Source organism: Schistocerca nitens, chromosome 7 (genome assembly GCF_023898315.1).
Source record: "Schistocerca nitens isolate TAMUIC-IGC-003100 chromosome 7, iqSchNite1.1, whole genome shotgun sequence".
Classification (NCBI taxonomy): domain Eukaryota; kingdom Metazoa; phylum Arthropoda; class Insecta; order Orthoptera; family Acrididae; genus Schistocerca; species Schistocerca nitens.
In genome coordinates, this window is record NC_064620.1 from 631,528,570 (window position 1) to 631,552,709 (window position 24,140).

Genomic DNA, 24,140 nt, shown 5'->3' on the forward strand with positions numbered 1-24,140 from the left:
CTTTCATTTTGAAACGTCATATTAAATCATTGTCCCAGATGATCACGGTCACATTGTTTCATATTTACTGTCTATGCATCTGTATTTATTGTACAACAGGTAATGCACACATGATACTGCCACATTGTGTGATCACAGCTGTGCCCTTTCCTTTCTTAATTGGAATGCCCCATTGCGTATGAGGAGTACTGATGTACGGTTAACAGTGGCGGAGAAAGTCCAGCATGCACATTGCCTACAGGCCTATTTCAGTCACTGTCTCAATGGTCAGTAATGACCGCAGTGTGGCATAAAAAGTTAGTGCCAGCAAGGAATAAATGATTGGCAAAACTTGCCATCGCTGGTTAATGTCCTATGTGTTTTCTTTCTGCTCAAAACACAACAGGAGACAGCAGCTTCCCACATGAAAAGAACAAGGACATTCCACAGTGTAGAAGTGGAATCTGTGTCACTATTGTCCACACATCTACTGTAGGAGTATATTTTGAAAACTGACAAGTCAAAATTAAGGGTTCACAGATAACAAGCAACTGAATAGGTTCAAGATGGGCCACACCGCGTGCCTACATGGAGCCCTTTTACAGGACTGTCAACAGTTTTTGGATGTGAAAAAGGTGATAAAAGTGACAAAATTTAGCAAACAAGTGACTAACTTTATTTAATACGTGATGACATTTACTTAAAAAATAACATTATTGATATAAGTAGAGAAATATCCCCCACCAAAAACGCCAGATAAGATCATAAGTAACTGTTTAAAAACAAGAATAAATCATTTCTTTAACTTTTATTCTAATAACTGTCATATGTGACATGCTTCATACTTATTTTATCTTCCTGGACTGTATAAGGGGAATATCAAACTTCTATGTACTGCGCTGTTATCAACAGTAAATGTACAACTTTGGATCTGGTTTGCTAACTAATTACATAAGTTGTGTACAGTTTACAAACTTTCCACCATTATTAATAAACACTTTAGCTCATAATGTAAGTCATGTACTGAAAAGAGATAAAATAAAAAACAAGCTTGTAATTCCATAGAAAATTACATTAGAGTAATTAACGTTTTTAATTCTTTGATTTTTTTGTTATAAATGATGTTATTAAAGCATTTTTTCTTTTATTAAATCTAGACTGGAGAGCATCTGCATCTTTTTTCTGATTCTAAACTTCTTTCTGGACCTGAAGAGCAGCTGTCGACATGGCCTGGGCAAACCTTGCTTTTTAAAAGTCTTTCTTCTGTAAGGCAGCCAAAAGCCTCACTAGTATCAGAGCTTATTAGCTGCCATAAGTTTTCCTGTGCCTGCTCTCATTTTTAAGTATTTCTTCACATGATGAAAACTCTCTTTCTCCCCTTAAAGTTTTTGTTTACTTTCTTCTTCCTGAACTGCTATTTTTTCCTCTTCATATTTTTGTTTTTCCCTTTCTTCTTCTAAATAGTATGCTCTATGCACCAAACAAATCAGCTCTTTGGTCATAGGTAGTGTTTCTGGTTCATTGTCATTGAATTTCATTTTACCTTTTACTGTCATAACTGCAGTGACGGTTTTTTTCTGAGTGATGTCTGTCTTCTAAGATATCTTCTTGATGGAAAGCAACTAATTTGCACCCTCAGCATTCCCATGAGACAGAGCTAGAGCTGCTCTCACCACTCTACTTGTCCACGAAATTTTGCTTGAACTTGTGCTGGTTTCTAACTAGAGAAGCCTCCTTTCATCCACTAGCTGACCACAGTCAGTATCCTGAGGTAATATTTTTGAGATGTTTACAATGTCACTGACACTTTCTGCTGATGTTCTGTTACATGGATGAAGACACCAGAAATGCTGCAGATTCCTTGACCCTGCCAGCTTGGTTTTATGAACATATATACAGGCCTTAGTAAAATGCTTCTTAACATGAGCCAAGAACTGAAGGTGGTTCTTTCCAGATACCTGCTTGAGAGTTGCTGTCAGAAGCTGAACAATGTGCTTGTCACTGCTGTCTTCTTAGCTAGAATAAAATGCAAGAAGTATTTTTTGACATCATCCCATTGCTGAAGCACTCTCTCTGCAGCTGCTTGCAGGGTTAACCATCTGGATGGGCTACGCTTTATTAAATGAAGCCTAGGCAATCCCTGTGAAAGCTACTACTGTTCAGAGAAGATGCTGAACTGCACAATGCAGCTGTAATATGAAGCTGTTGTGGTGCCATTTTTGTACAAAATAACTCTTTATGCCTTGATGACACTGCATGTTGGTTCAGTGCCTGAAACCTCTTCTTTTCCACATTTATGACGATATCACACACTACACAAAACACTTCATGGTCACCATTTTTCTGTCCACTCAGACACCTTGGCTCCTGTTTCATTCTCTCTTGAAGAACTAGTTGCTTCTAACAAAACATCTGCCCACTGTACTTGGGATGACGCACCAAAGCAGTAGGTTATTGTGGAAGAAGATACATCAACTGGGAAGTCTGATGTCAACTCTCACAAGACCATGGGATGTAAACAAAAGGTTAGTCATAAATCAGGAGTGGTGCCATATGGACAACAGACCTTTTCAATTGACACCAATATCAACACTCAGTCGAGATGACATCGTGGACTGGTGAACAATGCACTGTTGCTGTGGAGGAGTTTTACAAAACAGTGGCAGCTATGTGGGTGTGCAACGTGTATTTTCTGCTCTATATAATCATGAACATCATGCCCCACTCCGGTCAGCACATACTATCAAGAGTCTGAATACAGAACTTTGAGGTAAATGGGTGACATACTGAGAAAGAGACGTGGAAGTGTAAAACACAAGTGCACACCGGAGAACGTTGCGTGAGTAGAAGAAGCCTCCAGCCGAAGTCCCACCAATCTGCAAGCAAGCACATGCTGCAACCTGACATATCAAATCGCGGGGCGTGGCTAATATTGCATGAGGAACTGCAATACCACCTGTACGAGGCAAGGCCACATGCAAAACCTCAAAGCGTTCTATTAACGAGCTAAAGAACATCTTTCCTGGTCTCCAAGATCCCCTGACCTATCAGCATATGATTTTGTCCATTGGGGTAATTTGATATCTCAGATCTTCTAGTGTGACCCACTACATAGCACCCAGGACTTGAAGGATTAAGTTTGGGAGGAGGTTAATCAAATTTCAGTGCCAGTCTTGCAAGATATGACGTCTTACTTCCATAAATGACTGATTATGAGCATGAAGGAATATGGCGGCCATTTATGTGGTGTCATTTTGAAGTAATGGGCATTTTAATTGCAAGCATTGTAAATTATTGTAGTGTTTCTTTTATATTGCTCTGAATAAATTTGTATCTCTGGTTGTGGTTTGAAAATCACCTGTAAGTATTTTCCTTCTCTGCCAAAAAGCTACACAAACCACCTCAGATTGCAGAAAAAGTGATTTATAGCAAGAAAAAGTAACTCAATGATACAAAGTGACTTCAGGTGATGAAAGTGACTTGTTGGCAGCAATGCCTTTTGTTTTCGAAACATTACTATCATGAAAAGTCACTAATTCACATTATTGAAAGCAAGTTGTGATGGTAAGCATTCATCACTCAAGAAAAGGATTTCTGTTGTGACTCGCCGATCTTTCAAAGTGCCGCCGTGCAGTTACGCGCATCCTCTACAATGCGGCGCTGTCTGCCAGCCATGCAGAAGCAGCGCCACCTAAGCGGCCAGCTAGCCAGCGGCCGCTAGAGTTGGACTCAGTTATGATTTGACTGTTAAAGTGTACACTGCAAACTGTCGCTGCGATCGATGCCCTTCCTCGCCCTACATCTGTTAAGGAACTGCAGGCCTTCTTGGGGAAAATAGCATACTATCACAAGTTTTTACCGTCTGCTGTTTCGGTGGCTCAGCCGTTGCATCGCCTGTTGCATAAAAACGTGCCTTTTCACTGGTCCGCGTCATGCGATGCAGCTTTCCAGAAATTGAAGACTATGCTGAAACAGGCCCCGTGCCTGGCTACTTATCGACCTCGCCAACATCTTGTTCTTGCCACGGACGCCTCTCAATACGGGGTCAGTGCAGTCCTTGTGCACCGTTTTTCTGACAGTTCTGAACAACCCATTGCTTATGCCTCCAAAACGCTCACAGATGACCAACAAAAGTATTCTCAAATTGAAAAAGAAGCTTTGGCCATTATTTATGCTCTTCATAAGTTTGGTGTTTTTCTCTATGGAGCCAAATTTCATCTTGTTACGGATCACAAGCCGCTTGTTTCCTTGTTTCATCCATCATCGTCACTTCCCGACAAGGCTGCACACCGCCTCCAGCGTTGGGCTCTTTACTTGTCTCGTTTCAATTATGAGATTCATTTCCGGCCAACGGCTCAACATACGAATGCTGATGCACTGTCTCGCCTTCCCATGGGTCCTGATCTGGCATTTGATAAGGACGAACTTTTGTGTTTCCACCTGGATGTTGCCGAGCGGCGGGTTGTGCATGGGTTCCCATCACCGGGGTACCAGCTGGCGGCTGCTACGGGTTCTGACCCTACCCTCTCCTGGGTTTTACGCTGTATCCAGAAGGGCTGGACAGATTGTCCGGCCGCTAAGACTTCTGATCTGTTGCGGAACTGTTACGCTTTGCGTTAACCGCCTCACGGCTAGGGATGGTGTTATCCTCCTTTCCACCGAAAATGCTTCGCCGCATGTTGTGGTACCTGCGTCTTTGCGTGCTTCGGTCTTGCGCCTCCTTCACCAAGGGCACTGGGGTGTCTCTCTCACAAAATCTCTGGCGCGCTGTCATGTGTACTGGCCCGGCATCGACTCTGAAATCGCACACACGGTCGCTGCCTGCGGCCCTTGTGCGTCACAGGCCGCTGCCCGGAAGTCATCTTTGTCACCGTGGCCTTCGCCTGAGAAGCCCTGGGAGCGTATTCATGCTGACTTCAAGGGACCTTTTTTACGTACTTATTGGCTTCTCGTTACTGACGCCTACTCTAACTTTCCTTTCATTGTCCGTTGCACGTCGCCTAACACCTCGGCAACCACCAATGCTCTAGCTCGAATTTTCTCTTTGGAAGGCCTTCCCTCTACTTTTGTTACAAATAATGGTCCACAATTTGCCTCTTCCAATTTTGCGGATTTTTGTGCCCATCATGGCGTCATACATGTCACGGCCCCTCCGTTCCATCCACAGTCAAATGGTGAGGCTGAACGACTGGTCCGCACATTTAAGGCTCAGATGAGGAAACTCCTGACTTCTTCTGCTGATGATGCGCTTCTCCAATTTCTGGCTTCTTACCGTTTCATCCCCATGGGCGACCACACCCCGGCTGAGCTCTTACATGGCCGACAGCCCAGCACGCTACTTCATCTTCTGCAGCCTTCCACCTCACGGCCGCGGGTGCCTTCGCTTGGCCGGTTCACCGCCGACTACCTCGTATGGGTATAGGGATATGGCAGGTGGGCAAAATGGAGTCATGGCCGCGTCTTACGACACCGTGGCCAATGCCTGTATGAAATCCAGATGGACACGGGTGTTGCAGTGCGTCTTTTGGACTAGCTTCGGCCTCGTGTGCCGGCAACGCCTGTTCCTGATGCATTGACAAACACCTCCCACACAGAGGGTGCGGCAGCAATTCAAATGGAATTCTTGCTCTTTTCCACCTACTACTCCTCATAAATGGGATGAATCAGAACTTTTTTATTGTGATATGTGGCTGTGTTTCATTCACTTTATTGGTGCAGCAGTAAAATATTTTACTGGTACATTGTTCTGTGATCATTCTTTCTTCAGATGCCATAATATCATTGCCAGAACTTTTGGACAGATGGGAATATCTCCATCTTCTTTGCAGCAAATTTACCAGAAGTGACCCATCATTTTCATTGTTTTAAATTGCTCCCAATACAGCTTCTTCCATGTTGCCTTCACAAGGCCCTTTGGGTGAATAATTTTTCTGTTGGCAACTTATATTGTAAAATATTAACTGTCATTTCTATTGGCATGCTCCTACAGGCTCTGCTGCTTCACATACTTTCGACTGACAATTGATGAGAATCGTATTGTGGGCTTTTTCAGTTATTTCTTTGATAACCACATCTGCTGGCTCTACTGGGGAAACCTTGTCAAACCCAGGTGTTAGAACCAAGAGCTAACTGTTCTTACTGAAGAAATGTCATCACAAACAAAATCCATTTTTGTTTTTATCTTGTCACACGTGGCTGGGGGGGGGGATATAAACGTGTAGCACAACTTACTGCAGTGACCGTCAAATCTAAATATCTCTAAAAATCAGGTAAACCACACCAACCTGCACTTACAGTGAAATCTGTCTTTGAACACAGTCTCTTATTGAACTTCGAGGATTACATCAATTAGTCACTTGCAAGTGTGAGAGAAAAATTGGAATGTTGTCACGTCAGCGAACCACAGACATACACATATTGGCAGCATGTGGTACTCACGGTACTCACTTCTGCCTACACAGGGCCTACCAGTAAATCCACCCGTAAAGGCAACCCTGCCAGTGCTGAACGGCAGTGCAGCAATGCGATGCTGGCCTGAGCATCGGGCAAATCCAACCCTCTGTTACACCTCTGTCTCAGTAACCAGTCGACTGTCGGTTGCTGACCAGTTTGTTTTGAGCATTTGTGTTGCTATCTCTGCACTGCAAAGTGGTGAATCAGAACCTTCGTGGACTGAAGGTGTGCGGAGAGCTCTCTGTACTGAGGCACTTGGGATGTGAATCCATGTTTTGAGAGGCAAACAAGTGTGTAACAATCCCACTGAAAATGGGCTTGAGAGGGTGCCACTAGTGTTTGGTGATGATGGTGGTGGTGGGAGGGAGTGGGTGGGGGGAGAGTAGGCATTGGCACCTCCCATGGTTTTTAAACCCCCATCCTCCCAGGAAAGTTGCAGAGAAATGAAAAGAAAACTTAACATTCAGATCATTTTAACAAACAAGTACAGGGGACTGGTACATAATTTTAACTTGACATATAGAGATTGACCAACAATGAAGCTGTTATTTTCTTTAATCAGTATTAACCTTTTATAGGTTTGGGGACATTTTATAGATCAGGTCCGATAGGTGCAATATTTCATTGATTTACAGACAAATTTCGTTTTTATGGCTGCATGCCTCAGAGGGAACGCTTCACCACAATGTAGTTCTCACACGACTCAACAAATTGCAGGAGCGTATTGCCATTATGATTAAAAGAATGACCTCACTTTGTATTCCTGATGATATTTGCTGCACTGAGTGCCTCTCCTAGTTTGTCAGTACATGTACTGTTGATGTTAGAGGAATTTTGCCGCCTATTCCCTGAAGCTTTCTCTTTGGGAATGTGACTTTCGGACCTGTAGTCTGGCACTTGGACACTGAGTGATTGTGGCCGAAAACAATAACAATGTGCCAATCGCTACAGCCTGCTCACACTTCATCAGGACATCGACAAATTTGTAACTGAAAGAGGAGCCAAAACCAAGAGATTCCATACAGCCAAAAATGACCAAGAGGAATTTTTCACAATCTTACACTGGGAAAACAAAGAAGGAACAGGTGTTAGTGGATAACATTTGAACTAGTTTTGTTCTCCATATGTCGTTGCACTTCAGGCCTCTTCTTTGATACTCTAGTGAAAACTATTGACTTTGAACATCTACTATTGTCAACTTATTCATCATACAGACATAAATTGTTAATTCAATCATTTGCAGACTTGCCGGATGTAGCTTATAAGTTATGCTAAATAGGAGTCTGTGTGCAGGCCTCAGCTGTCGGACTGCACTGGACCTACCGCACAGTCGTCGTTTAGTCTGCATCCCAACCCCCCCCCCCCTCCCCACCCACCACCACCACCACCACCATCCCTTTCCCTATCCTGTCGTCTGCGCAGGTAGTGGTGAATTTATTGTGTGTCCACTCTAGCTCAGATTACTAACGAGGAGGTACTGAATCAAACTGGCAAGGAAAGAAATTTATGGCACAACCCGACTGAAAAAAAGATGTCAGTTGACAGGACACTTTCTGAAGCATCAAGGAATTATCAATTTGGTAATGGAAGGAAGTGTAAGGGGTAAGAATTGTAAACAAAGACCAAGGCTAAAATAAAGTAAGCAGGTTCAAACGGATGGAGGTTGTGGTGGTTATGCAGTTATGAAGATGCTTGCACAGGAGAGACTAGCGTGGAGATCTGCATTAAACCAGTCTTTGAACTAAAATCAACAACAGCAACCACCACCACACAGTAACATGCTCCTGTTCGGTACCTGTGACTTCCAAACTATGTTCTGTTATGTATAACATATCTGTAAAAACAATATGAATTGGGGTAGATTACTTTTCACCATATAGTGGAGAAGTTGAGCAGCAGACAGGTACATTTAAAAGCAGTATATATAAAAGACTAAACCATTAGACAAAATCCTTCAGATTTACACACACACACACACACACACACACACATTTATATATGCACAAATCACATATACATATACCCTCTATCACCTTCAAGTTCTGAGGTCCGACTGCAGCCAGAAGCAATTTTGTATGGTGTGGGTGTGGGTGGGGGTGGGGGGTACAGAAGAGACAGGGGCCAGAGAGATGAAGATAGAGCAGGTCAGGGGTGGGGTAAGCTGCTGTAGTACTGAATGTGGGAGTGTGCTGGGTCATTGTGGGGACAAGGTGGTGGACTATAAGTGCAGCAGTGCAAGGCTGTGCTGTGTTGTGGTGTGGTGGGAAGGGATGAAAGGAGGGGGGAATATGTACGTGTGACACTGCAGTGTGTAGCGGGACTTTGAATTTCACCGCACTACACTCGTTCCCTCAGATATAAATTATACCGTCGCAGCGGTATGAGCACTCGACTGCAGAGAAAATACTAAAATTGTAACTTTTTTTTTATCCGTTTCTTTTTTATTGTCTCTCGAGAGCGGAAGCTTAATGCAGACGTGATCTGATGAAGACGAAAAAAACTTACTAATGTGTAGACACATTGTGGAAGTTGTTCTGACATTTGGAGGAGGGAAGCAACGTAAAATACATTGCATTTAATATCAAGACGGTTTTGTATACATTAGAAATTCCTGGACGATGAAACTTATTGCAAGATTTCGGAGCAGACTTTTCACGCAGAAATGAAGTAGGAGATTCTTGAAGACCTGGACGCCGCACGAAAGAAGACATGTTAACATGGTAAAGGATGAACTCTTATCTACGCCATTTCTCCCTGTCAGTTACATTATGTTATTCTCTGTTCTTTTTCAATAATTTTTGTGGAAATTGGTTTAACTTTTGCTCAAAAACGCCACAAGGACCACCCCAACAATAGCTTTTCCGAATCACGAAGTCCGATAGCTTTTCTGTAATACGAAGTCCGATTTGCATTTCATTCTTTCCCTTTTTCACGGTCATTTACAATTTTAAAACCCCCTTTTTACTCACCATTTCTTCCCACCTTTTCAACCTTTTCTTTTCTTTTCTTCCCTTTTTGTTTTTTATTAACCACTACAACTGGTGACCGTGACAGGACGCAATTTTCGGATGTCGTTTTTGAGCAAATTTGAAACTTTAATTTGTATTTTTTCCCAACAGAGAATAACTGAAAATCCTGAAATTTAAATGGTAACTAAAAGACCAACTTTATTGTACCTAAGCAAATGATTATACAACAATATTGCACACAATTTTTGTAACTAATTCAATCTGTTTTTCTTGGCATGGCATATATTGATGCAAAACTGTTATTCTGAGACCTTTTGGTGATTATCCGATGGAGATGTATTAAGAAAATTGATATTTTGACGAATACGATTTACGCAGAAGTGATTGACCAGACGCTGCAGGACAGAAAATTTAATGGTGAGTCACACAATTATGTTTCATTCAAACATTCAATAGCCAACTGCAAAATCAATTTTTCCCTTTCCACAAATCCTGTAGTTTTCTTCTATATTTTTTCAAAATTATCTATCTCTATTGTAGTTTGTGGAAATTATAGTATTATTGTAGCATATGAAGATCGTGAATTTGACCGCCAAACAGTCATTTGTTACGAAAAATTTTGGCCGCCTTGCTGCATCTTTCTCAACCATTGTTTGCAATAGAGCAATCATTTACATTTACAAGAAAATATTTCAACCTAAATTTGAGTCAAATCTTTATTAATCAGACTTATATTATTCCCTTTTTGACTTACGATTATACATCCTATTACAATGGAACGCGGTAAGGTAGAGATAGTTTCGGCAGATGGGTTGAATGGAGTAGATTCATCTTTCAACCAACAAGAAAGTCCGCATTTCCCTCCATGGACGAGTTCACAGATCAATGCAATGATTTTGCCTCAAACTCGCAACATTTGTGATAATACACAGATGGCGACTTTAAATGACGAAATGTGGAATGGATGCGAGACTAGACCGTCAGCGCCATTGTTAACATCAATGTCAGAACCGAATATGAGACAAATTCAGCAATGTGACACAAATTGGACACAGGAAACTGATAAACTGGACCGACTATTAGAGTTATTTGCAGACATGAAACGAGACGTTAGTCAGAAAATTGACATATTAAACCATACTATGACGGAAAATTTTGAACGAACGACAAAACAGATGACAGAATTAAATACCACCACTCAACAGCTCAGCCAGCGATTTGAGACACTGTCCGACCGAGTCACTAAACAGGAAGAAACTTTGGTTACATTCACACATGAAACAAAAAACAATATCACCCGATGTGAGAATAAGTTAACTCAAATAGTTAATGTGCAGCAGGAAGTGAACACCCGTGTGGAAGAGTTAGCTCAGGACCACACTTCAGCTAGCTCCACCCAAGAAAATCTGACTGAAGAAGTGGGAAATATTACCCAACAGCTCACAATGGTAGTTCTTGAACAAACCCACCTCAAAGAAAAGATAGAAAAATTAGAAGACCGAGCGGACCTCGCGTCACTAAACAACGACACCAACATGGCCGAGAGAATTGTACATGAATGTAAATTGTGTGACGACTATCTGGACAAAAAACTTGATTCAATTACACAGGACATACTTTCAAAAACAAAGACACATGTTAAAGACGAGACAAAACACATAGAAGATGAAGTGACAAAATTACGATACAATGTTGTGTCGTGTTTGGCGATTGGTGCAAACGCATCGTCAGGGAACGACAAAACAGCTAAAACCATGGCTAATGACACAGACAGAACACCTATTGTGGAATCACCTATTTCAAATCAAAATTATAATGTGCCGCTTTCTTTTCCACCAAACGAGCAATATTACGGTACGACACCCAGAGTAGCAAGTGACAAAAACCACGTCAATACAGTTATGCCAACCGGCATGGCCGATGACACGTTTGTAAGGCATGGGTATTTCCAGACATTTTCCAGTGAGGACAAGCACAAGGTCCACCCTATTGTGTTTATTACATCATTTGACGGTGTTTTTCCACGTAGTTGGTCAGAAGTCGATAAAATCAGATACATCACCAATCTCATGAGAGGACGAGCAGCTAAGTGGGGTGCCGCTATGAGGCGGCGGTGCCTTACGTTTGAACAGTTCGAACAAGCCTTCTTGGACGAATTCTGGTCCGAGAATGAGCAACAGAGTCTAAGGAGAGAAGTGTGCAACCCCAAGACCTATGACCCTAAAAAAGAGACATTAAGACAATACTTTGAGAGGTACCTAGACAAGACACTGTACTGGTCCAAACCAGCTGACTTGCCAGCGATAATTGACACTTTAAAAAGCCAGTTACCCTTTCCATACCGAGACAGATTAATAGGAGTACCAGAGAATGACATTAAGACTTTCTTAAACTTCTTAGATCAAATGGACGTAGTTTACAGAGGCGATTCACGCCACTCAAATTTTACGCATATTAGTAACCAAAATCAGCACCCAGCCCAAAGGAACCGTAGGGACGGTGGTTGGTGGAACCATCCATCCGCACCGCGACACAATACGATGCCTGTGCGCGAAACATATTCAAATGGAAACGTGTATGACGGTAGGAACAACCCAGAAATTCGTGGAATAATAATAACAACAATAATTATCACCCATATCAAAATGGTAACTACAAGCAAAATGAAAATCACAGACAGTACAACAACAACCACAATAGGAGACGTTAGAATAACGGGTACAACCCAGGCTACTTTGACAGGAACATGCCATATAACAGACATAATGACCACCAAAACAATAACAATCCCAACAATCACCGACAGAATATGTGGAACACACAAAATTCTCTCATGACAAATCATAACCCTCCACGGAAACCGCCGCTGTTCCCCAGTACAGTTATGCACTCCCCGCCACGAAGTAGCAGTAATAATTGTGGCGCGCCATCAGCTGACGCGTGGGCGCCAACCGGCCGGAATGTAAAGATAGTGGAGCTGGTCAGTGAACCCGGCCAAACACAGCAGACGACGGAAAACAGTTGACGACCAAGCTAAGCGCTCGTGCTTCGGTCGTGAGGTGTTGTAAGAGCACAACGACTGAGACGATTTGTTTCCTCAGGTACGATGACAAAATGACAGCAGAACAGGAATTAACAAACCTATCAGGTTGATGACCTCGTTCTTTTGCGTTCACATCCCAAGTCTACAAAATTAAAACAACTGAACAGAAAATGGCAGTTATTATACTCAGGTCCTTTTAGAATAGCAAGCATACCTCACCCAGGTTGTTACTCCCTAGAATACCTGTTATTTCACAAGCCGAGGGGGCTGCATCCGCACAGACATTTGAAACCCTTTGAGCACTAAAACTACATAATATAATGACAACTAGTTTGAACATGCGCAAGTCGCTGTGAAAACGAGATCATAAATATTTGTATTGAATACACGAACATTAAGTTATACAGCCAAAGAACACAGACATTAATTTATGGAAATTATATACTGCAGTTACACTTGTACACATAATTATGAAGAGAATGTAAACCCAGGTGAGTACACTTACCGAATGAGAAAAGATATTCATATAGGAATGAGATCTACACAGGTTACATTTGTTGTTAGTTATTTCAAGGCACTCTAATGACAGGAGATAGTAGCTATTGAGATAAGTAATGACATAGGTATGTAGCAGAATGAATGAGGATGTAAGAATGAATGATCAGTATGAATGAGTTAATATTTAAGTTAATATAAGAAGGTAAGTTACTGTGAAGTAGTTGATGGAGACAAGAGATTATTTGAGGAAAATATTATTGGAGTTTTATGAGAATGGAAGTGCCAAATGGCCCCACGTATGTGATATATTAATGTTTGATGAGGAATATGTTTAATGTATAAGGATATATATATATATTATGATGAATATGTGAGTAAGGAATGAGTGAGAATGTTTTGGTAATATTGTGCTACATAGAGAAGTGAGTAAACAGTCTACATCTTTAAGAGTACATAAGAATTTCATTTTGAAAGAAAACATTTGTGATGAGTTAGGGCACGTGAGTACAAGACGTTAAATGTGAATCTATTTTCAGTGCCCTTGAAAATGAACTATTGCAAGAAAAGCAGAGTGAACATATTGATGATTACAGCTGTGGAAAGAAGTGTAGTAAGAATGTAACTTGGAAACACATTAGCTTTAATTTATTTTAGAAGTGTAACTTAGTAACCTTTCGTTAAGTTTTGTAAAACCATTGTGTGGAAGAAAACATTTATAGTTCATGTTCAGACAGGAGAATGATATTTTAAGGAACTTAAGTTGAAATATAGTTTTTACACAGCCCTCATGTGAATACATTTGTGTATACGAAAGTGAAATTTAGTGCCACGTTATCCTTTATTATACTTACACATGACAGAAAACCCTGAGGAAGCAAAAGATAGGAGAGTTATTAAGGCCGTTTTTGCGACTCGTACAGCACCCCCACTTAAGCAAACAGATGACAAAATTACACCTACGTTGAAGACAACATTTGACTTTTCAGGCTATGAAAGGTAAGTCCAAAGGAGCAGTGACCACCCATGCAGCCGACATCGAGCAACGGACACTGAGAAAGAGACATTTTACTGTCAATTATAATACTATGTTTTTTATTTATGTTTTATAGAAAGAAATGATATATGATGTTTAACCTTCATTAAAGTAGAAGAAAGTTCATGGTTGAACTCTTGAGAGGAAATTTGATATGTTATTATAAATACACATTATGAGAGAGAGAATCTCTGTGAGACATATTTTCCATTTGTATGGACGGTATCCACAAGAAGTGGAGATATCGAGGAAGTACTGAGCAGATATGTGATTTACTCATGCAAGGATTTGTTAATGTATAATACACTTAATCATATGAACAGTCAGAACACAAACAGAGAATCTGTCATGATGTTACACCACACAGACTTGACGTAAGGACACTTACATTTACCCATGATTTGGTAAATTGTAAGCACCTCCTTTCGCACACCCCTTGAAGGTGATGCAAACGTTATAATGTATTATGTTCTCTTTTTATGTATTAGCTGTAGGATTTGGTAGTTTATAGCTAGTGAATAGTTTCTTCTTTCTTTCTCCATTATCCTACCACCTCCTGCAGCTGGGTATTATTTGTTTATGGAATGTAAGAATATATTGTGTGACAATAAACTTTCAGGTATGAATAAAAAGACATGAATATTGATGGCATTACAAGCCGGGTCAACCACTAGCCAAGATATGGAATCAAAAGAAAGAAAGAAATAATAAATGAAGGAAAGCCCATGCTTTAAATATTAAGTCTGATATCCCTTGGCACGCCCAAACCTGAATAAAAAAAAAAATTAATACCCCAATAAAAGAAAGCCAATGGGACTTAGTATAATTTTTTAGTGTAAATATTTCACATGCATATTCTTGTAAATTTATATGTATTTGTATATGTGTTAAAACTTTGCATATTGTCAACATATTTTGAAATGTGACCACGAAATGTAAGCTTTCATAATTAATGATGTAAACATGCTGGGACACAGTGAACTTTGTTAAAATGTAAATATGGCAAACAGTGTTAAACTGTGAACATTAAAAACGAAGATTTTTGTGTTATTTGTGAAACTTATGGTGCATAAACCAAATAACTGTTTGTAAATCGATATAAACTGCAATTTACTTCGACGATAATGAGGATTTTCACACTGCAAATGAACGTTTGTTGGCAAGTGTAAACAACGTGATGAAACACCTAGCTTTGCGAACATCGACGCCGCTGTTCCTGGCCAGCCTTCAGATGCTTTGGAGACAACAAACTCAGCACCTGTCGTAGGCGATGTGGAGGCTAAAAACTACATCGACCATATATGCCCCGGGAACAATAGTCATGAAAACGCACAAGGACCTGGAGTGTTGTGTCGTAACAGAAGACATGGACATGGCTTCAGATCACGCACACGCTCAATCTTATGGTGTCACCGGACTTAACACACCATTTATGCTGGAATAACAACTTGTAATGAACACTACGTGAAAGTGAATACTGTGCAAGACTGTCATAACACAGCGATTTTGAAACTGCCGCACGCGAAATTTAATGATGCTATTGGAACTAAAATCAACAACAGCAACCACCACCACAAAGTAACATGCTCCTGTTCGGTACCTGTGACTTCCAAACTATGTTCTGTTATGTATAACATATCTGTAAAAACAATATGAATTGGGGTAGATTACTTTTCACCATATGGTGGAGATGTTGAGCAGCAGACAGGTACATTTAAAAGCACGTATATATAAAAGACTAAACCATTAGACAAAATCCTTCAGATTTACACACACACACACACACACACACACACACACACACACACACACATTTATATATGCACAAATCACATATACATATACCCTCTATCACCTTCAAGTTCTGAGGTCCGACTGCAGCCAGAAGCAATTTTGTATGGTGTGGGTGTGGGTGGGGCGTACAGAAGAGACAGGGGCCAGAGAGATGAAGATAGAGCAGGTCAGGGGTGGGGTAAGCTGCTGTAGTACTGAATGTGGGAGTGTGCTGGGTCATTGTGGGGACAAGGTGGTGGACTATAAGTGCAGCAGTGCGAGGCTGTGCTGTGGTGTGGTGGGAAGGGATGAAAGGAGGGGGGAGGGGGGGGGGGGATATGTATGTGTGACGCTGCAGTGGGAGCAGGGAAGGGCATGGAGGCATGTGGAAGAAAGGCATTAGTGAGGTTTGAGGCCAGATGGGTTATGAGGATGAAGGATATGCTGCAGTGACAGTTTTCAACTATGCAATTAAGATAATTTGCTGTCGGTGGAAAGGTTTCAGTAGCACGTGTTGCGAAGCAGTCGCTGATGTCGAGCATATGGTGCTGGTACCATGCTCAGCAACTGGTGGTACAAGCTGTTCTTCAGCCATACTTTGGAACAGATAATCACGCATAGTGACACCCACGTAGAATACAACACAGTCGTCAGAATTAAGAGTGCTACTTTTATAGTTGCCCCCAACTTTGAAGGGATAGGCAATAAACTGTGACAGGACTGAGGCAAATAGTAGTGGGAGGATGTATGGAGCAAGTCTTTCATCTAGGTGTTTTACAAAGGATACGAGCCACAAGAAAATGGTTGGAGACAGGGGTACACAATGATAATGTGGATTTGCGTGGGTGGCAGGGGACACCGAGAGGCAGAGAATGCAATTCAATTGCTCTGGTCTCTGATGGTACTGAGACACGTAGGGTGCGCTTCTTCGTAACTAGCCAGTGGATATATGATGGATGGTAGGTGACTTGAGACAATGTACAGGTGATCTGTTTCTGGACTGTGTGGTGGGTAATCTCCATCTGCGAAGGCCACAGTGAGACTCTCCAAATATTTGGAGGAGGAATGCTCGTCACTGAGACTCAACAACTGTGCTAGGCTGCATGAAAAGGCCATCCTGGGGTGGAATAGGTGCCAGCTGTCAAAATGGAGGTATTATTGGTGGTTGATGGGTTTCATGTGGACAGAGATGCTGATGGAGCTGTCAGTAAGGTGGCGGGAAACATTGAGGAAGTTGGCTGGTTGGGCTGACATGGATCAGGTCAAGTAAATGGAGGAGAAAGCACTGAAGTTCTGAAGGAATATGGATAGGGTGTCTTCCACCTCATTTCAGATAACGAGGATGTCATTAATGATCTGAAAAGCAGCTTCAATATTTTTAACTTCCTAAATCAGGATGATAAGATTATTTTTTAATAAGCATCTTATGTTCTTATGGAAAACACGAAGTTTATCATGACTGTTACCCTCTGTGCTGTCCAAACCATCATTTTTTGTTTCTCCAAAAACTGTTGCAGTTGTAACCGGTTTTATCTCACATCTCTAACTTCCTGCGAAAATTTATCCTAAAAGAGACATAGCAAAAATACTGAAAGTCACGCAGATTTGGTGCTCTTAATATACTCAATGCTTCTGGAAATTAACTGTGCAAGTACCCTCTAACTAGGAACATTGAGATATAGACCGTGCCATCTGTGCTGCGACTGTGTGAAGGGTGATCACCAGTCACACTCACTTTCTTGAGTGACTTTTGAAGCTATGCATTTATATGTTCGACTGAATGCATCATCCCGGGCCAGTAGTATCACTCAAAGAGTGACAATCTTCACATTATCACGAGCAGCGTTCCGAGTGACGTGCTTGATGTTGTCCTCAAGTGCACAAATTGTTTCTGGCAGTCCTCATAATTACTAATAAGCACTACACGGTATGCTATACCACGATCTTTCTCCAGATGGCCAAATTCTGGCATCTACCCAGATTGGTTCTTTTAAGCTTCACCCCCCCCCCCTCCCCCCAAAGTCTTGATAATCATCCTTTACAGCCACCAGTACAATTACTCTCAGCTGTAAATCCATAAACTTTTCATCAATTCAACAAGCTAAGGTAAACTAGCTCTACAGACAAACTACGTGAGATATGTTGGAGATGTGCCAATGTAAAACAATTTGGTTTCAACAGTTTCCAGAGATTTAACATTAAAATGTTATACTTGTTTCTTAGACTTTTTGTCACTGAAATAACACTAGAGACAAAACACTATTTCACAGAAAGCATCAACAAGAAGGAATTTCTAAGTGAAAATTAGAATGTTACCTTTGCCAGTAGGAGATTTCAGACCTGGACAGTAACTCACATAGGATATGTACGAGTTTTGCTCTCCTTCCGATGACAGCAACAACTACATTCAGGAGCTCTGGCACCCCACGCCACGTCTTTGCTTCTCCCAAGAGCAACTCCCGGAGCACAGGTAGCAGCTCGGCATCGTCAACCGTGCGAGACTCCAGGCACTCTGCAAGACAGTGGACCCTCAATCTGTCATACTGCAACACACTTATGATGCATTTATTTACTGTGAGATCAAGCGGTAGATGAAATAGAAGTTAGGATTGAGCACAAAATGTGAATCACTTCTTCGTGACGTGTTAAAATGTGACACCAAATTCCCAATCCCAGCTCCTTATCCTTTACAGCTTTGTGCCCTTCCATTAAAGCGACCTGTTTTACAGACGTATTCAAACATTTCATTGCTTCTTTCCAGCCGGAACCAACTGCCAGCACACAATTTTAAACTATTACAAATGTACAATACGTACAATAGACCGTTAATCTAAAATAACTTCAATTTTTAATCTTCATTACAGAGATGTATTCAGTAACTTATTCAGCAAAATATCATGGGGCTAGAAATGTAACTGCATTATACTGGCATGAAATTATAAAAATAATGAAAGGAAAGGAAATACACTATAACAGTCACCAACGTCCAATCGAATTACCCTCTTTCGTTTCGTATAGAAACAAATATCTTCTCCCCCCCCCCCCCCCCCCCATATATATGATGTGACTTACCAAATGAAAGTGCTGGCAGATCGACAGACACACAAACAAACACAAACATACACACAAAATTCAAGCTTTCGCAACAAACTGTTGCCTCATCAGGAAAGAGGGAAGGAGAGGGAAAGACGAAAGGATGTGGGTTTTAAGGGAGAGGGTAAGGAGTCATTCCAATCCCGGGAGCGGAAAGACTTACCTTAGGGGGAAAAAAGGACGGGTATAGACTCGCACACACACACATATCCATCCACACACATAAACAGACACAAGCAGACATATTTAAAGACAAAGAGTTTGGGCAGAGATGTCAGTCGAGGCAGAAGTGCAGAGGCAAAGATGTTGTTGAATGACAGGTGAGGTGTGAGTGGCGGCAACTTGAAATTAGCGGAGATTGAGGCCTGGTGGATAACGGGAAGAGAGGATATATTGAAGAGCAAGTTCCCATCTCCGGAGTTCGGATAGGTTGGTGTTAGTGGGAAATATCCAGATAACCCGGACGGTGTAACACTGTGCCAAGATGTGCTGGCCGTGCACCAAGGCATGTTTAGCCACAGGGTGATCCTCATTACCAACAAACACTGTCTGCCTGTGTCCATTCATGCGAATGGACAGTTTGTTGCTGGTCATTCCCACATAGAATGCGTCACAGTGTTGGCAGGTCAGTTGGTAGATCACGTGGGTGCTTTCACACGTGGCTCTGCCTTTGATCGTGTACACCTTCCGGGTTACAGGACTGGAATAGGTGGTGGTGGGAGGGTGCATGGGACAGGTTTTACACCGGGGGCGGTTACAAGGGTAGGAGCCAGAGGGTAGGGAAGGTGGTTTGGGGATTTCATAGGGATGAACTAAGAGGTTACGAAGGTTAGGTGGACGGCGGAAAGACACTCTTGGTGGAGTGGGGAGGATTTCATGAAGGATGGATCTCATTTCAGGGCAGGATTTGAGGAAGTCGTATCGCTGCTGGAGAGCCACATTCAGAATCTGATCCAGTCCCGGAAAGTATCCTGTCACAAGTGGGGCACTTTTGTGGTTCTTCTGTGGGAGGTTCTGGGTTTGAGAGGATGAGGAAGTGGCTCTGGTTATTTGTTTCTCTACCAGGTCGGGAGGGTAGTTGCGGGATGCGAAAGCTGATGTCAGGTTGTTGGTGTAATGCTTCATGGATTCCGGACTGGAGCAGATTCGTTTGCCACGAAGACCAAGGCTGTAGGGAAGGGACCGTTTGATGTGGAATGGGTGGCAGCTGTCGTAATGGAGGTACTGTTGCTTGTTGGTAGGTTTGATGTGGACGGACGTGTGAAGCTGGCCATTGGACAGGTGGAGGTCAACATCAAGGAAAGTGGCATGGGATTTGGAGTAGGACCAGGTGAATCTGATGGAACCAAAGGAGTTGGGGTTGGAGAGGAAATTCTGGAGTTCTTCTTCACTGTGAGTCCAGATCATGAAGATGTCATCAATAAATCTGTACCAAACTTTGGGTTGGCAGGCCTGGGTAACCAAGAAGGCTTCCTCTAAGCGACCCATGAATAGGTTGGCGTACGAAGGGGCCATCCTGGTACCCATGGCTGTTCCCTTTAATTGTTGGTATGTCTGGCCTTCAAAAGTGAAGAAGTTGTGGGTCAGGATGAAGCTGGCTAAGGTAATGAGGAAAGAGGTTTTAGGTAGGGTGGCAGGTGATCGGCGTGAAACGAAGTGCTCCATCGCAGCGAGGCCCTGGACGTGCGGTATATTTGTGTATAAGGAAGTGGCATCAATGGTTACAAGGATGGTTTCTGGGGGTAACGGATTGGGTAAGGATTCCAGGCGTTCGAGAAAGTGGTTGGTGTCTTTGATGAAGGATGGGAGACTGCAGGTAATGGGTTGAAGGTGTTGATCTACGTAGGCAGAGATACGTTCTGTGGGGACTTGGTAACCAGCTACAATGGGGCGGTCGGGATGATTGGGTTTGTGAATTTTAGGAAGAAGGTAGAAGGTAGGGGTGCGGGGTGTCGGTGGGGTCAGGAGGTTGATGGAGTCAGGTGAAAGGTTTTGTAGGGAGCCTAAGGTTCTGAGGATTCCTTGAAGCTCTGCCTGGACATCAGGAATGGGATTACCTTGGTAAACTTTGTATGTGGTGTTGTCTGAAAGCTGACGCAGTCCCTCAGCCACATACTCCCGACGATCAAGTACCACGGTCGTGGAACCCTTGTCCGCTGGAAGAATGACGATGGACCGGTCAGCCTTCAGATCACGGATAGCCTGGGCTTCAGCAGTGGTGATGTTGGGAGTAGGATTAAGGTTTTTTAAGAAGGATTGAGAGGCAAGGCTGGAAGTGAGAAATTCCTGGAAGGTTTGGAGAGGGTGATTTTGAGGAAGAGGAGGTGGGTCCCGCTGTGACGGAGGACGGAACTGTTCCAGGCAGGGTTCAATTTGGATAGTGTCTTGGGGAGTTGGATCATTAGGGGTAGGATTAGGATCATTTTTCTTCGTGGCAAAGTGATACTTCCAGCAGAGAGTACGAGTGTAGGACAGTAAATCTTTGACGAGGGCTGTTTGGTTGAATCTGGGAGTGGGGCTGAAGGTGAGGCCTTTGGATAGGACAGAGGTTTCGGATTGGGAGAGAGGTTTGGAGGAAAGGTTAACTACTGAATTAGGGTGTTGTGGTGCCAGATTGTGTTGATTGGAATTTTGAGGTTTTGGAGGGAGTGGAGCTGGAAGTGGGAGACTGAGTAGATGGGAGAGACTGGGTTTGTGTGCAATGAGAGGTGGTTGAGGTTTGCTGGAAAGGTTGTGAAGGGCGAGTGAGTTGCCTTTCCAGAGGTGGGAAACCAGGAGATTGGATAGTTTTTTGGCATGCTGTTCTAATTTGCGGTTGGCCTGTAGGAGGATGCTCTGAATAGCTGGTGTGGATGTGGGAGAGGAAAGATTGAGGACTTTTATTAAGGATAGGAGTTGACGGGTGTGTTCATTGGCTGAGTTGATGTGTAGGTGAAGGATTAGGTGGGTGAGGGCAATGGATTGTTCAGTTTGGAACTGGTATAGGGACTGATGGAAAGAAGGGTTGCAGCCAGAGATGGGAACTTTAAGTGTGAGGCCTTTGGGGGTTATGCCAAATGTCAGACAAGCCTGAGAAAATAAAATATGTGAGCGTAATCTGGCTAGGGTGAAGGTATGTTTGCGGAGGGAATGTAAATGAAACTTAATGGGGTCGTTGTGGGGGTGTTGTGAGGGTGACATGGTATTAGAAGGTGGAAAGTGTAACATGAGGTTGAAATGAAAATGAAAGATAAAAATATATGGGGAGAGATAAGGGTGAACTAGAAAGTAACTGAAGATCTGGTATGAAAAAAGGCGAAAAAGTGTTGGTTAAGTTGATCCTGTGGTGAACTTGGGTTGGTAGACAGCGATGTGCTTGAAGGTTAGGTGGTTGTGTTGCCTCTAAAACACGTTAAAGGGCGGAGAAATTCGGAAAAATTTCGAAAAAACGTGTAAATGTATTAAAGGAGTAGTGTTGTGGTGAAAGATTACGAAAATGGGGATAACAATTGTAATAATGACGTTAAAACCTGTGGGGAGCGGCTAAAAATGATCAGTGATGTGCGAAAAACGGAAGTGGAAATAAAGTGAAAGTTATTAGAACTAGTCGAAATGGTTGTTTAATACGTGAAAGCAGCTGATATTGAACTAGAAACGGTGGAATTTATAGCAGCGGTAGTGTTGAAAGCGGAAAATAAAAATTTTTTTGGTTATGGTTTGGAAGTGGGTTACGTATTATTGAGTATATATAGGTGGGATAAAATTGTATTACGGTAAAAAGGGGAAGGTGAATACAAAGTGAGACTACTGGTTAAAACACAAAGAGAAAATAAAGAGAAAATAAGACGACAGGAAAGATTTCGAAATGCAACAGCGACAATAACAAACGTAATTGTTGGGTTCAAATTAATGATATGGTTATAATAAAGGGAAACATTCCACGTAGGAAAAATATATCTAAAAACATAGATGATGTGACTTACCAAATGAAAGTGCTGCAGGTCGACAGACACACAAACAAAAACAAACACACACACAAAATTCAAGCTTTCGCAACAAACTGTTGCCTCATCAGGAAAGAGGGAAGGAGAGGGAAAGACGAAAGGATGTGGGTTTTAAGGGAGAGGGTAAGGAGTCATTCCAATCCCGGGAGCGGAAAGACTTACCTTAGGGGGAAAAAAGGACGGGTATACACACGCGCGCGCGCGCGCACACACACACACATCCATCCACACACATAAACAGACACAAGCAGACATATTTAAAGACAAAGAGTTTGGGCAGAGATGTCAGTCGAGGCAGAAGTGCAGAGGCAAAGATGTTGTTGAATGACAGGTGAGGTGTGAGTGGCGGCAACTTGAAATTAGCGGAGATTGAGGCCTGGTGGATAACGGGAAGAGAGGATATATTGAAGAGCAAGTTCCCATCTCCGGAGTTCGGATAGGTTGGTGTTAGTGGGAAGTATCCAGATAACCCGGACAGTGTAACACTGTGCCAAGATGTGCTGGCCGTGCACCAAGGCATGTTTAGCCACAGGGTGATCCTCATTACCAACAAACACTGTCTGCCTGTGTCCATTCATGCGAATGGACAGTTTGTTGCTGGTCATTCCCACATAGAATGCGTCACAGTGTTGGCAGGTCAGTTGGTAGATCACGTGGGTGCTTTCACACGTGGCTCTGCCTTTGATCGTGTACACCTTCCGGGTTACAGGACTGGAATAGGTGGTGGTGGGAGGGTGCATGGGACAGGTTTTACACCGGGGGCGGTTACAAGGGTAGGAGCCAGAGGGTAGGGAAGGTGGTTTGGGGATTTCATAGGGATGAACTAAGAGGTTACGAAGGTTAGGTGGACGGCGGAAAGACACTCTTGGTGGAGTGGGGAGGATTTCATGAAGGATGGATCTCATTTCAGGGCAGGATTTGAGGAAGTCGTATCCCTGCTGGAGAGCCACATTCAGAATCTGATCCAGTCCCGGAAAGTATCCTGTCACAAGTGGGGCACTTTTGTGGTTCTTCTGTGGGAGGTTCTGGGTTTGAGAGGATGAGGAAGTGGCTCTGGTTATTTGTTTCTCTACCAGGTCGGGAGGGTAGTTGCGGGATGCGAAAGCTGTTGTCAGGTTGTTGGTGTAATGCTTCAGGGATTCCGGACTGGAGCAGATTCGTTTGCCACGAAGACCTAGGCTGTAGGGAAGGGACCGTTTGATGTGGAATGGGTGGCAGCTGTCGTGATGGAGGTACTGTTGCTTGTTGGTGGGTTTGATGTGGACGGACATGTGAAGCTGGCCATTGGACAGGTGGAGGTCAACATCAAGGAAAGT

The 24,140-nt window shown here is 42.7% G+C and overlaps 1 protein-coding gene across 3 annotated transcripts in view; it reads right to left on the reverse strand.

The window, feature by feature from the left end:
* Positions 1 to 24,140, reverse strand: part of LOC126195266 (testis-expressed protein 10 homolog) — a 194,624-nt gene that overhangs the window by 12,715 nt on the left and 157,769 nt on the right. For all 3 annotated transcript variants that reach the window (XM_049933792.1, XM_049933794.1, XM_049933793.1), the window contains exon 8: positions 18,065 to 18,260. In XM_049933792.1, the coding sequence (XP_049789749.1) occupies positions 18,065 to 18,260 (196 nt within the window). The remainder of the gene's footprint in view (positions 1 to 18,064; positions 18,261 to 24,140) is intronic.